The sequence below is a fragment of the Bidens hawaiensis genome, unplaced genomic scaffold (genome assembly GCF_021521415.1).
Source record: "Bidens hawaiensis isolate Kalapana, Puna unplaced genomic scaffold, B.hawaiensis_p1.1 tig00003241_1, whole genome shotgun sequence".
Taxonomy (NCBI): domain Eukaryota; kingdom Viridiplantae; phylum Streptophyta; class Magnoliopsida; order Asterales; family Asteraceae; genus Bidens; species Bidens hawaiensis.
This window is the reverse complement of record NW_027491177.1, coordinates 1,030,034-1,043,722: the sequence shown is the minus strand read 5'-3', so window position 1 is coordinate 1,043,722 and position 13,689 is coordinate 1,030,034. Positions and strand designations below refer to the sequence as shown.

At 35.0% G+C, this 13,689-nt stretch overlaps 1 protein-coding gene across 1 annotated transcript; it reads left to right on the top strand.

The window, feature by feature from the left end:
- Positions 1-1,749: 1,749 nt before the first annotated feature.
- LOC143622739 (suppressor of RPS4-RLD 1-like) lies at positions 1,750-12,176 on the top strand. The gene is made up of 22 exons (XM_077093801.1): positions 1,750-2,132; positions 2,225-2,334; positions 4,757-5,421; positions 5,866-5,910; positions 6,042-6,143; positions 6,222-6,302; positions 6,493-6,559; positions 6,712-6,812; positions 6,896-7,003; positions 8,264-8,334; positions 8,437-8,493; positions 8,686-8,794; positions 8,898-8,978; positions 9,074-9,160; positions 9,231-9,425; positions 9,518-10,009; positions 10,784-10,875; positions 10,948-10,986; positions 11,060-11,150; positions 11,226-11,323; positions 11,407-11,714; positions 11,785-12,176. The coding sequence occupies exons 1-21, from the start codon at positions 2,020-2,022 to the stop codon at positions 11,693-11,695; spliced, it is 3,093 nt and encodes a 1,030-aa protein (XP_076949916.1). The 5' UTR covers positions 1,750-2,019; the 3' UTR covers positions 11,696-11,714; positions 11,785-12,176.
- The last annotated feature ends 1,513 nt before the right edge of the window (positions 12,177-13,689 follow it).

Below are 13,689 nucleotides of genomic sequence, written 5' to 3'. Positions count from 1 at the left end.
TTAAATGTTTTATAAAATAAATATAATAATACAATATATCATACACTTGACGTGAGGTCGAAGACTCATTCAAATTTAAACCAAATACAACTAAATAGATAGCGGTGTGGGTATCGAACTCTTAGAGTTTGTGGAAAATGCGTTACTGAGTAGCTATAAAATTAATCTAAGTGCAAAATGTAAATTCAATGATTTGGTTGTTTGAATTTTTATTAACAAAATTAACTAAAACAATAAACGAGTTTTAAACAATATAAGAAAGAATGCTCTCTCCCGATTTCAGGTTTCCAATGTTGACCAAGTTAACGTTTACTTTTGGGATGAACTACATAGACATAGTTCGTGAAAATGCATTTGATTGTGATAAAAGAGGACTAAGTACTTGGATTGTAAAAACGCAAGGTTGTCACTCGATAATCAGTTTAGTATAATTAACCCCAATTCCTTTCCAATAAATCCCGATTGCCTATGGCACCAAAAACGGATAGACAAGAACACGAATTAAACTTTACTAACAATTACTAATCAAACTCACAATCACCATAGCAATACAATCATAAAATCAAAATACTATCCCACAAATAACATAAACGATTCACAAGTATTCAATTGAAAACCTTACAATTCGGGAGAGAACATAAACAGAATTAACCACACATCGTTTGATTCATCACCATATCAATTAGGTTGTAGGAATGAATCACAAACATCAAACTAATAATCACAATCACCACAATAGTGTCCTTGGACTCCAAAATCGTCTCTAGGGTTGTTGAGAATGAAAGATAATCCCAAAAGACATGGAAAAATGTCATAAAATAAGTAGAAAAATGGCAGTTACGACTCCGGACCGTGGCCCACGGTTCAACCGTGGGTCACGGTGATCCTCACGGTCACCTCAGAGGCCACGGTACGGTGGCATATGTTCTTTTTGCTCATTTGGACCGTGGCTCACGGTGTAGACCGTGAGCCACGGTGAACTTCAGCCACGAAACTTCATTTTCTTCACTTGTTTGATCTTCTTGACTCGTCGGTTCCTTTGGTTTCTTCGTTATACACCATAATAGCTCCGGAACCTCATTTGTACCTACAAATTACCGAACACACCGTAGTCATCTAATTCCACCAAATAAACCAATTCAAAACATGATTATTACGGCTTTAAATCAATTAAGGGTTGTCCCATGGACCACCCGTCAACACTCTAAATGGTTAACCTTAAATTTTTATACCAAACAAGTGAAACGACACACACAATTCCAATCCAACATCATAATTAGAACGGTGTACAAACGCTTCTCCGATTCTCCCTCTCCGGAACTCTGGTAGGTGGTGGTTTCTCGCCACATCTCCGGTAGTCGTAGCCTTTCAATTCTCGCCACATCTCCGGTAGTCGCAGCCTTTCGACTCTGGTCTACCTCTCAACATCTCTGATTCCCCGGCAGTTTAGTCTCTTCACAGTTGCAGCGGTGCCTCACCGAACAACCGAGCCCTTCTCTGATTCTCCGGCAGGTTCGTGTCTTATCGTGTATACCTGGAATTAACAAGTTCGTATTCGGGTTTGGAATACATATACACGATAAGTTTTCGTGTCATGTGTAGATATACATGTTTTGTGTTCATATATTATCGTATTATTATTCATGTCTTATCATAGAGTATATACTACATGTCCTATTCTTTCCGGTTCACTGATACCCAATTTCCCTATTCAAACTTACAACGTTTCCGGTTATTTTTAGAAAAAAACTTAAAAAAGGATAAAAACCCCAATAACCCAGCTCCCACGTGCCGAGTCACGTCTATTCAACGTGGTTGAATCCAAACGGAATGATAACGGCGTTAACTCCATTCACCCTATCCCTTGTTCCCATTTTCCACCACGTGTACTCACTGGTTGCCGTACCGTCCGATTCCTTCAACGCCCGCCACCATCCATCCATCCATCCCATCCCGTTAATTATCACATCACCACTCTTATTAACCACAACATCCAATTAACCAACCGATCTGCAGCCGATGTCTTCTGAACGAGCTGAACTCGCCAAATTCTGCACTTCTCGCGACTGGTCCAAAGCCATTCGCGTCCTCGATAATCTCCTCTCGCAGTCGTCTCTTATTCAGGATATCTGGTCTCTACCTTTATTATTATTATTTGCTTGGATTTGCTATTATTATTATTATTATTATTATTATTATTTTCTAATTGATGTTGTTGTTGTAGTAATCGGGCGTACTGTTATAGTCAATTGGAGCTTCATAAACATGTCGTTAAGGATTGTGATAAGGCGCTGCACCTTGATCCTACTCTTCTTCAAGCTTACATCTTAAAAGGTATATTATTATACTTATTATTCTCATACAGTTGTTCGATTAATTGCCAACACTGTAAATTGACACAAGCAGATGATTTGTTGTGACCTAATTTCTTAATAATTAGGATGTTATGAATTAATAGCTACTAGTGTGTGTGTGTGTGTGGCCATAGGTATAAGTGTTGTAGAACTCGTTAGGCGCTAGTCGGACCGTGGGCTAGGGACTAGCGATTAATTGGATTGGAATTTATATGTACTTTTTCAAACATTATATACCAAATTTTATATATAAACTTTTCAACTTTGACCGATTTTGACCAAATAGCGATTTATCGGCGACTAGTCGATAGGATACCGAATAACGATTAATCTGCGCCTAGGCGAGATTTTTACAACCATGAGTATATCTGATTATCACTTCTAGAATCTTGATACGTGTTACACTTTAGCCTACAGGTTTGCAGAATATTCATATAACCAGTTTCTGTTGGTTAATGAAACAATTGTGTAACTAAACCTAAATTGTAAATTCAGTAATTTCAATGTCATGCTAGTAAATTTCTGGATTTGTATGTGATAATACCATGCTACATTAGTATTTAAAGTTTTGGGTATGTGTTAGACAGTTTGTTATGATTTGATGAGCATTCAACTAGTTAAGATGTAAGATGTTAAATTTATGGTTCGGTTTAATTAAAAGATTTGAACTTTTGGTTTTAAGTTTCATAAGTGTTGGTTTGATATGGCTCTGTGGATAGGCATTGTCTTATGTTGTATATAGAGTTCTTCAAAGACTAAGACATCTGCTATTTATTCATCAGTCTACACAACTTGTATTCTTTTGATGGACTATTTATACGCCCATGTTTCTTGATTGCATGCATCATACCAAATTCGTACTCCTCCCATGTGATTGTTAAGCACATGATATGAATTCTAGCAACTGCATGATGATCCAGTAGATTATCTGTTCTGGAAACCTTGTGTCTTTTAACTCATTGTCATACAATGTACAACTGCTGTTTATGTGTGATGATATATCTGACTTTGATATGTATCCACTTTTATCTGCTTCTGTTTTGTATAGACATGGTTTGTTAGATGAACATGCACTTGTTTGTTAGGTCTCATAATTGTCCTCAATCTTACCATGAGTAGTGTAGACCACTGAATTAGGAGAGCATGGAAAGATGCTATCTATGCCCCGAAACTCTCTGGAACATTGATGATAGGAAGTTCAATACAATATGTTTTGTTTTGTTTTGTTTTAGGTTTCACTTTATAGGTTCTTGTTTTTTTCCTTTTGAAACCTTTCCCGTCTAATTTGGGACACAGACATGTCTTTTTGTATATGTGAATTTTCCAAGGCAGGACATATTTCTATAGATGGAACAATCTTGGATTCTCAATCTTGCTAATAGTTATGAATAGTGTATGCTCAAAACCATTGGCACAGAAGCTTGAAATCTCTCTTACTCACTGTCACATGTCTCCTATTTCTTTGTTTTTTTCTGTTTTTTTTTACTTCAGGGTGAAGTTAAGGAAATACCTTAGTACTAGGTGTATCCTGACCTTAATTAATTAATTAATTTTTTTGAGAATAGCTTAAACCTGATGGGTTACTTCACAGAAGTGCTGATAAAGAAAACATAACTCATTATCTACCTCTTGGCACACCGAAAAAGGGAAAAGAGGATTGATGCATAGGTGGCTGCATAATATATCTATATGTTAGTCAATGCTAAGCATTTTGGGACCATGAGAGGTCATATTCAACCTTTGACAAAGGCAATTTCTACTCAATTCCATTGAGAATTTTGATATTTTTGTGTGCAAAGAGAGTTTGTGTTGAGTGCATTTCCCATGTGGATTAAAAGAATTACATTAACCATTCTGTTATCTAACAATACATGATCTGCAATGCGTGAAATGAGGATTTATCTGATGCTAGAGACCTTTCTAAGTTTATTTATATTATATTAATTTTGAAATTCAAGACACTGCACTTTGATGAAATGCCCATCATTACAAATTGAAACTCTTGCTAATGGAGGCAGAAGCTACACAATAAAAGACTTTTTGCAGTATTCTTGCTAGAAATTGTGTCTTAGAGCATCAATAAATTGGTTGTACTTCTATATGTTAGGCATTAAGTGGTTCCTAACTCAGGCATGTGTCCCTTCAGCTCAAACACAAAAATATAGGATGCCATTTGGTCATAAACTTCTTATAGTGCCAGTGCAATATAATATATTGTATACATACCGATGCATAAGATTTTTCTGTGATCAAACTGAGCTCTATGCTTTTAAAGTGATTCATGTTTCATCACTTCTAGTTCTTGTGAGCATATTTGTTTTATCTGCTTCAAAGTTCCTTTTGGGATCTTAAATAAGGTTTTACACATTCTTCTAAAAGTTGTATCCAATATTGTGGTCTAGGCCGTGCATATTCTGCATTGGGAAGGAAAGATGATGCTGTATTGGTTTGGGAACAAGGTTACGAACATGCTGTTCGTCAGTCTACCGATTTGAAGCAGCTTCTTGAGCTGGAAGAGCTTTTGACCGCTGCAAAAAAGAGCACGGCTGCTTCCAATGATAAAGATGCTAGGCAGTTATCTGAATGTGTGATACCCAAATCTGAACCTACTAATTCTTGCAAATCTAGTGAAACTTGTAATACTCGTGTTGTTTCAAGTGTTGGTTCTGAACCTTGTGGTGATTCAAGTGAGGTGTTGCAGACAGAAAGCAAGCCAAATGAGATATCTTACATACCCAATGGGTCTAGTAAGAAAGAAAAAGTGGAGGGTTTTAAAGGTTTTCACATGGGTCAAAATGGAAATAATGGAAAACAGCAAAATGGTACCTGCAACATATCCATTGACTTTGGTGCCAGATCTGAAGCACGTGGTAGTACTAGTGATAATCGCAATAAACCTGATTCGATTACTAAAATTTCCTTAGTTCCCAGTAAATCAAGTGATATACCTGACATGCCTAGTGAACCAAGTAATGATTCTAAGGGGAGTAAAAAGTTTTCTGTTACTAGGATCTCAAAGTCCAAGTCAATAAATGTTGATTTCCGATTATCACGAGGAATTGCCCAGGTTTGTTGTTACCGTATTTTCTTATCCTTTGGTTTATGATTAGTTTATAGATTCATACAAATGTTAGCTACATGAAGGTTTTCTGATGTATTAACTTTTACTTCACTTACATCTTTCATTCATTCATGACAATTTTTTTTGGAGGACATGATTGTTAGTTGGTACATGGGTGATCTTAGAAAAAAAAAACCCTATCCATGATAGTATAAGGCTTGTTTCCCTGTTTAGAGTATGTCCATGATAGTATAAGGCCACCAAAACTGTTTCCATAGTGAGCTATTAACGTCTGTATGCTTATGTACACTAGAAACCTTAGTGCAGTATGCATTAATATATTGTCTTGCGTTACCCATTTGTTTTTCTTTTGTAATTTTCTCTTCTCTTCTTTTTATCCTTTATTCTGTTTGAATGGTCTGGTTTGAAGTGAATTTTCTGTTATTATAGGTGAATGAGGGACAGTATGCTCGCGCCATATCCATCTTTGACCAGGTTAAACTTCCTTAAAGAATTGTGTTATTTTTCATACCTATCTGAATATGGACTATATTTCATGATTTTGTAACACTTGCATTGATGATTTCTTCCCTCGTCTCTCCCTTATCCTGTTTTGTCATGTACAGATTTTAAGAGAAGATCCTACTTACCCTGAAGCACTAATAGGAAGGGGAACAGCCTATGCATTTAAAAGGGAGCTCGATTCAGCCATTGCTGATTTTACAAAGGTACTTAAAGCTTCATTGCTTCAATATACATAGCATGTGCCGTTTAATTATCGTTTCCCTTACATTATCTTTTTATAGGCTATACAATCAAATCCATCAGCTTGTGAGGCATGGAAACGAAGAGGGCAGGCCCGAGCAGCTTTAGGAGAATCTAGTGAGGTCAGGTTTTCTTTCTTCTCGTTCAGACTGTTCAGTTTGTTCACCTAGTTATCATTATGCTGTAAAATGTTGAATATCAATTGATTCATTCTTAGTTGTGATTATCTTGTATCACCATTCACCAAGCATAATGCTCATTTCTTAGATTTGTTTATGTATGTCTCTTGCATCTAATAAAGCTATTGTACAGGCGATTGCAGATTTGACCAAGTCCTTAGAGTTTGAGCCTGACTCAGCAGATATATTGCATGAAAGGGGTATGATAGTTAGCCTGGGTTAATTTACCCTTCATTTGAGGATATCTTGTCTATAGTTGTTATTTTTATCTTCTATATATATGCTTTCTGTTTATTGATAGTCTCTTGATTTTAACTGTATTTACATGGTTTGAACATTGAATCTGATGCAGGAATTGTCAACTTTAAGCTCAAGGATTTCTATGCTGCCATTGAGGACCTGTCTGCATGTGTAAAACTTGATAAGGATAACAAATCAGCTTACACATACTTGGTTAGTGGCACGTGAAATTGAATCATTACTTTATTACATTGTTTTGTGTAATACAGTAATACTGAGACGGAATTATTTTACAGGGTCTGGCACTGTCATCTGTTGGTGAATATAAAAAATCTGAGGAAGCGCATATGAAAGCAATTCAAATTGATGAAAAGTTTCTTGAGGCATGGGGTCATTTAGCTCAGGTATACATCATAGGGTCAAGTTATTCTACAAAGGGGGAAAAATGAGAAGGATGAGAAGGATTTCTAGCCACAAAAAAAACCCTAATAAAAAATAAAAAAGTCATAACTCAAAATTTAATAAAAAAATGAAAAATGTATAAACACAAAAATGTTTCCACCGTCTTTCTCGTCCTCATAAAAAAAACAACACAATGGTAAGTGAAAAAAGTCGTGTCTTTTTGTTTATCATTGTGTTTTGTGTTTATATTCGTCATTGATTGTCTTTTTTCCTTGACATTGTGTCTTTTTTTCTTTATATTGTTTTATATTACTCAACATTGTGCTATATTATGTTCGGCATTGTGTTATATTTTGCGATCTATTGTCTTTTTTTAGTTATAATTGTGTCTTCTGTTCATTTTCGTCATTGTCTTTTCGTCAATTTTTTTTATTTATTATCTTTTTTTGAACAGGAATGATGGCGGAAACATTTTAGTTTTTTAATTTTTTTTCGTTTTTTATTTATATTTTGAGTTATAATTTTTATTGAATTTATTTTTAAGGGGCTTTTTGTGTGGTCACAAATCCTTCTCACACTTCTCATTTTTGTCTCCCTTTGTATTTTAACTTTACCCGTACATCATATGCTGAATCACTTATATTTCTTTCTGTTTAACATTTTGGTGCGACCTGGAATCCTCTCCTGACTTTATATGGTTCATATAAAATAATAATAAAACGCCCTGCTTGCGGTGCGCACATATAATGTATATATGTGTGAACCCTTGGGTGGGCAAAAGAAAAATTGCACTAATTTTGACGTTATTTTACTAATCACGTGAAAATAACGTTAAAAGTGGCGGAAGGTTAATCAGGCATCATGTGGTGGCGTTGATAGCCGAAAGACAAGGGCACATGCACCAATCAGCCGGTGTCCCGATGATTGAGTGTTATGTGTCTTATGTCCAAGGCTTGATTCAAAACTACTATCGAGCCGGGGGTCTCATATGGGATAGAGGTAAGGCTGTCTACATCTTACCCTCCTCAGACCCTACCATAGCATTGCTATTGGTGGGATATACTGAGTACGATGATGATGATGATGATGATGATAAAATAATAATAAAAGATGATGGGACCTAGAATCCTCTCCTGACTTTATATGGTTTATATTATAAATAGCAAAAGATCTTATACTATTTAAATTGTCACTCTTTCCCTTTTACACCCTTTTAGTAGCTAGACAATGTGCTGAACTGTGAGTGTTTATTCTTTTATCAGCTGTATCAAGATTTGGCAGATTCAATGAAGGCTTTGGATTGCCTTAAACAGGTTTTGCAAATTGATGCAAGGTAAAGGTTCGGTGCTGTTTAATGAATCTGTCATTTGCCCAGTTTTCCATGTTATACTGCTGAAAGGTTTAAGATGATACAAAACTTGCAATTCTTAAATAGGTTTGCTAAAGGATATCATCTGCGTGGACTGTTACTTCATGCCATGGGAGATCACAGGTGTGTTGACTAGAAGGCTCCCAAACACACACACCGGCATTCTTAATACACACTCCAGCTTATATTTTAAGAAATACAATCATATCAAATTATATGTTTGATCTTTTAATAATGAATTCGTTTGGTTTTGTTCAACTTTACATCATATTGTTTTACTTATCTAAGTGTCCATATTTTCAACTATTGTTGCAGGAATGCTATCAAAGATTTAACGATTGGGCTAAGCATCGAGAGTTCAAACATAGAGTGTCTGTATCTAAGGGCTTCTTGCCACCACGCTATTGGAGAATATAAAGAAGCTGTATGATATGCTGTTTACTTCCTATCACTGAAAAGTTTGCTACACAGATGTAGTTTTCTTAGCGTATCTACTGAATGATGGTGATATTTGTTTTATGTAACAGGTAAAGGATTATGATGCTGCATTGGATTTGGAGCTAGACTCAATGGACAAGTTTGTCCTTCAATGCCTGGCCTTCTATCAGGTTCCAAAATTTATATTTTTTTTATTTTTGCACATCAAATTTGTTTATCAATGCCTGATCCATTGATAACCAATTACTATTGAACTCTGATGCAGAAAGAAATGGCCTTGTATACTTCTGCAAAAGCTAATAGTGAATTTTGCTGGTTTGATATAGATGGTGATATTGACCCCCTGTTTAAGGTACATGCTAACTTTTTTTGGCCTTTTGTCATGTGGTTGAAGAGGTGTACCTAATATTTATTCTTTGCAGGAATACTGGTGCAAAAGATTACATCCCAAAAATGTATGTGAGAAAGTTTTCAGACAACCTCCTCTAAGAAAAGCAAAGTTGAAGAAACAAGATTTTAACTTAACAAAACCAAAGATCGCACTTCTGCTTGCTGCTGATCGTATTGGCAAATCAATCCAATATCATTGCCAAGGCTTCTTGCCTAATAGGCGTCAGGTGATTTATCATGATGTCTTTAAGGTTTAAATTCAATTTCACTTTTTTATTATCTTAATAATATAATTACACGCCTCTCCATTTGTTTTCAGCATCTGATGGCGGGACTTGCTGCTATTGAGATAGCACAAAAGGTGTCGAAGATTTGGCGTTCACTGCAATCAGAATGGTGGTTTTCTAATAAGAGTACATCTAAAAGTGGAAGGCGGCCCCGAAGAAAAGAGAGAATAATAATTCCCAGCCATAACAGCATCTCAGAAACTTCAACTTCAAGTGCATTGGAAGAGAAGTCAACAGGACAGTCAGTTTTCTCATGGCTTCATCTTTATTCAATGGCTGTGAAATGGAGACAGATTTCTGAGCCATGTGACTCGGTTGTTTGGGTCAACAAATTAAGTGAGGAGTTCAATACTGGATTTGGATCTCACACGCCTCTTATTCTTGGGCAAGCTAAAGTCACTCGCTACTATCCACATTTTCAAAGAACATTAGATGTTGCAAAGACAGTAGTCAAGGAACATGGGTTTGTGTATAATAAGGCTGATGGGACCATTGATTTATCAAAAGATGGAAAACTAGAAGAGGTGAGTTTTACTATTCTAAACTTACCAAATATATTCGGGCAAATACTATAAAAAGAACATATTTTCTGTATTTTTTCATAAGAGACCCCTAACAAATTTTTACACATAAAAAACAACCATACTTTTTTTTCCTCATAAAATTCCCTTGATTAGTATTAGACATTATTGTCCCTCCACATGTTAAATTTGAACAAAATTGTGATTTTTTTACTTATTAATGCTGCATGAGAATTGAATTGAGATGATCTAATGTTTTCAATTGGACACGTGGCAAAGCAATGTCCGTTTAATGTTTTGTCTTTTCTGTTTTATTTTTAAATTCAGTAAGTTGATAATAGCAATCTTTCAAAAATAATATAATAAAAATACATGAGCGTGGATGATGTAACTCAAAATAAAATAAAAACCTAAAAACATATAAAATGGTTTGTATAAATTTAAAGTCGTAAAAAGTTATAAACAAATGATTTTTATTGACATTATAATGTAGTTTGTCAAATAATATATTCATGATTTCATCTAATCATAGAAACTTTTTTCAAAGTTTACATGTTCAGGGAATCTTATGACAAGAAACAGAAAGTATGTTGTTTATGGGAAAAATATTGTTAAGGGACTTCTACGAGAGAAAATCAGAAACTATTTTGTTTTTCTATGTGCAAAAATTGTTGAAAGGCTTTTACTGGAAAAAGCATAAAGTATGTTGGTTTTTTATGGTATATGCCCAATATATTAATACTATTAGATGGTTTCTTTAATTATATAAATGTGCAGATATTGAAAGCCGAGTCGTGTGATGATCTTTACAAAGTTGTTGGTGAAGATTTCTGGTTGGCTACTTGGTGCAATAGTACAGCTTTTGAAGAGTAAGAACTACTTAATTATAATTGCTTTATCGTATCTTTTTTTCATTATTGCATTGTTTTTACCTTTTTCAGGAAACGACTGGAAGGAACAAGGATCACTCTAGTTAAAACGTAAGTTACATTAAACTGCTCGATGTATTTTTCTTGTTGCTAGTTTTTTACTTGTTTGTTTATGCCACCTCAGAGGAGAACGTGGATTTGACTTTTCAATTCGGACACCGTGCACGCCTGCTAGATGGGATCATTTTGATGCAGAGATGACATCATGCTGGGAGGTATGCACTCTGATTTGAAATATATTTAGTAAAAAATATGTACGCATTTTAATGAAAAACACACTGGATTGGCAGGTGTTGTGTAATGCGTATTGTGGTGAGACATACGGGTCAAATGATTTTGGTAGACTTGAGAATGTCAGAGAAGCAATACTAAGGATGACATATTACTGGTAAAGGCTTATTCTGTTGAAACTTAATATAAGTTCTTGATTAGATATTCTAAAATGACGACGTTTGGTGGTTCTGATATCAGGTACAACTGCATGCCACTATCACGAGGTTCGGCTGTTGTTGGGTTTTCAGTGATGATTGGACTTCTTCTAGCTGCTAATATGGAGTTTACTGGAAGCATACCGGAAGGACGTCAAGTTGATTGGGATGCTATTTTGAATTTTGACCCGAATTCTTTCATGGATTCTGTTAAAAGTTGGTTGTATCCATCTTTGAAGGTCACTCCTGCATTGAAAGATTTACCAGATCTAGCTTCGACTCTCGAGACCACGGGTTCAGTTGTTGCTGCACTTAGCTCGTATTCGGTATAAATACATCCCTAATTTAAAGGCAACTAGATATATTAGAAGAGTAACATTGCAATGTTTTTTTCTCTTTTTAATATTGTAGATTTGTGCAGGATGATTGGATGAGGGTATCAGACAGGATATATGTGGAATAGAAAATTGAGCCTTAATTTAGTTACATATGTGCTCAAGTGTTGGTAGCTATTGTATTTTAGAAATGCAGTTGGTAGATTTTTTTATTCAGTTAATTAGTTTTCATCGTAATTTATTTTCTGATTGTGGTTTTCGGGTGCATACAAAGTTTGGACATGCAGCGAAGTGTGTAGTGAAACCTTTGTACTAGATAAATTTGAATCGCGTATAAGTTGTTTTCGAAAATAAGTATTTCGACTTTTTATTTTTGGGTTGCATGAAATAGATTTAGGATGATTAAAAAAACTAGCCTTGGCATAAAACTTTTTGGTTTTTGGACGGCATTTAGGGTTCTACAAAAGGAAGGTTTCTCTCTAAACCTTTTTGGATGATTTTTGTGTTCATGATGCGGAGGCTGGCTAACCCCCCCCCCCCCCCCTCGTGACCACTTCATGTGTAAACTGACTTTGATCAGATTCTTTGTGCTTTAATGGTTAAGAACTTGGTTAAATATGTTATTTGATCTTGTTTGTTTTATGAATTGATTATTTAAATAGTACGTTTTTGCTTATCACATCGTGCATCAACAATTCGGTTGTGTTCAACAACATTTAAGACCAGGTTCTTATGCCATTAATCCAAGAATCGTTAGTCATTGCATATTAATTGGTTTTCATAATATAAAACTGGTAATTGGGTAGATTGCGTTCAGTTGCTTCAACAATTCGGATAGGGTTTCGTTTGACATCACAACCAAACTACTAGGTATAGTAATTAATGCGCAATCAATTTTACATAATATGTGATTAGTTTGTTATCGAATTATCTGAACCTGAAATGAATCACTCGTTTCTTAAATTGTTTACAAATAATAAAAGTAAGCGTGTCATATTCAAAACATTTTTACTGCTTGGCATCGTCTGTATGCTTAGTTAATTAATCTTTTAAATCATGAGTCAAACTTGCACTTTCCACTGATTTCCTGTGGAGACAACCATACTTACCCATACTAGTTATAGATATTTAAGTCTTATAAATACTTACTTTTGATTAGAGCACGACATCTCAGATGACTGATTTCATCTTATGCTGCCGCGTGGCGAAATTATGTTTAATGGAATAAATTTGGATCCAGCCATCTGAGATGGCTGACCGAGTCACAAGAAATATACACGTCGTCGCTACATGAAACCCCGCCAGGAGAGATAATCGTGATCCAGCCATCTCAAATGGCTGGACACCTAAAATCCATCTGTCACAACCCGAACGACTTAGTCAAAGTCTTCTGCTGCCTACATTAAGGTTTTCAAGGGTGTGACAGAAGTTGGTATCAGAGCCAGTCGTTATAGAGAATTATAAAATTTAATTTTTCTAAACTAAAACCGAATATTCAAACTCACACTCTTTTCTCGTCACACGGAACAAGAAGGTAAAATATAAATATACTAGCTTTTAGCCCACGTGTTACGTGAGTTTTTTTAGGTTCTTTTTTAAAATTATTTTAAATATATATCTGTTTATATTATTTTGATGGAATGGGAGTCCTTGTGTAATCGTTGATTCTATTTTATTGATCAACCAAACACACTTTTTTCATTCTCACACTGAGTAATTTATTCTCAATGTCATTATTGCATATCAAACACTAACTAAGTTCTTAATTAAAAGAATCCTAAGGCACATTAAACTTAACAACAAAAACCTTTAACAAAATTTTCAAATATTCCATTATCATGGATGAGTGAAGTAAAAAACTAATGTACTTATCAACTTAAGCATGATAACCCCAATTGATATTTGTGTTGACTCTGTAATGAAGTTACTTCATAAATTTCTAAACATGAGTATCAATTGTGGTGTATGTATTAATGAGTGCAAAGTGCTAG

What these genes read in the sequence shown, in the direction of transcription:
- LOC143622739 (XM_077093801.1), top strand. Translation starts at nt 2,020, where the DNA reads ATGTCTTCTGAACGAGCTGAACTCGCCAAATTCTGCACTTCTCGCGAC. An exon ending in CCATATCCATCTTTGACCAG is followed by an intron (nt 5,911 to 6,041) that starts GTTAAACTTCCT and finishes TGTCATGTACAG; the next exon opens with ATTTTAAGAGAAGATCCTAC. An exon ending in CTTTAGGAGAATCTAGTGAG is followed by an intron (nt 6,303 to 6,492) that starts GTCAGGTTTTCT and finishes GCTATTGTACAG; the next exon opens with GCGATTGCAGATTTGACCAA.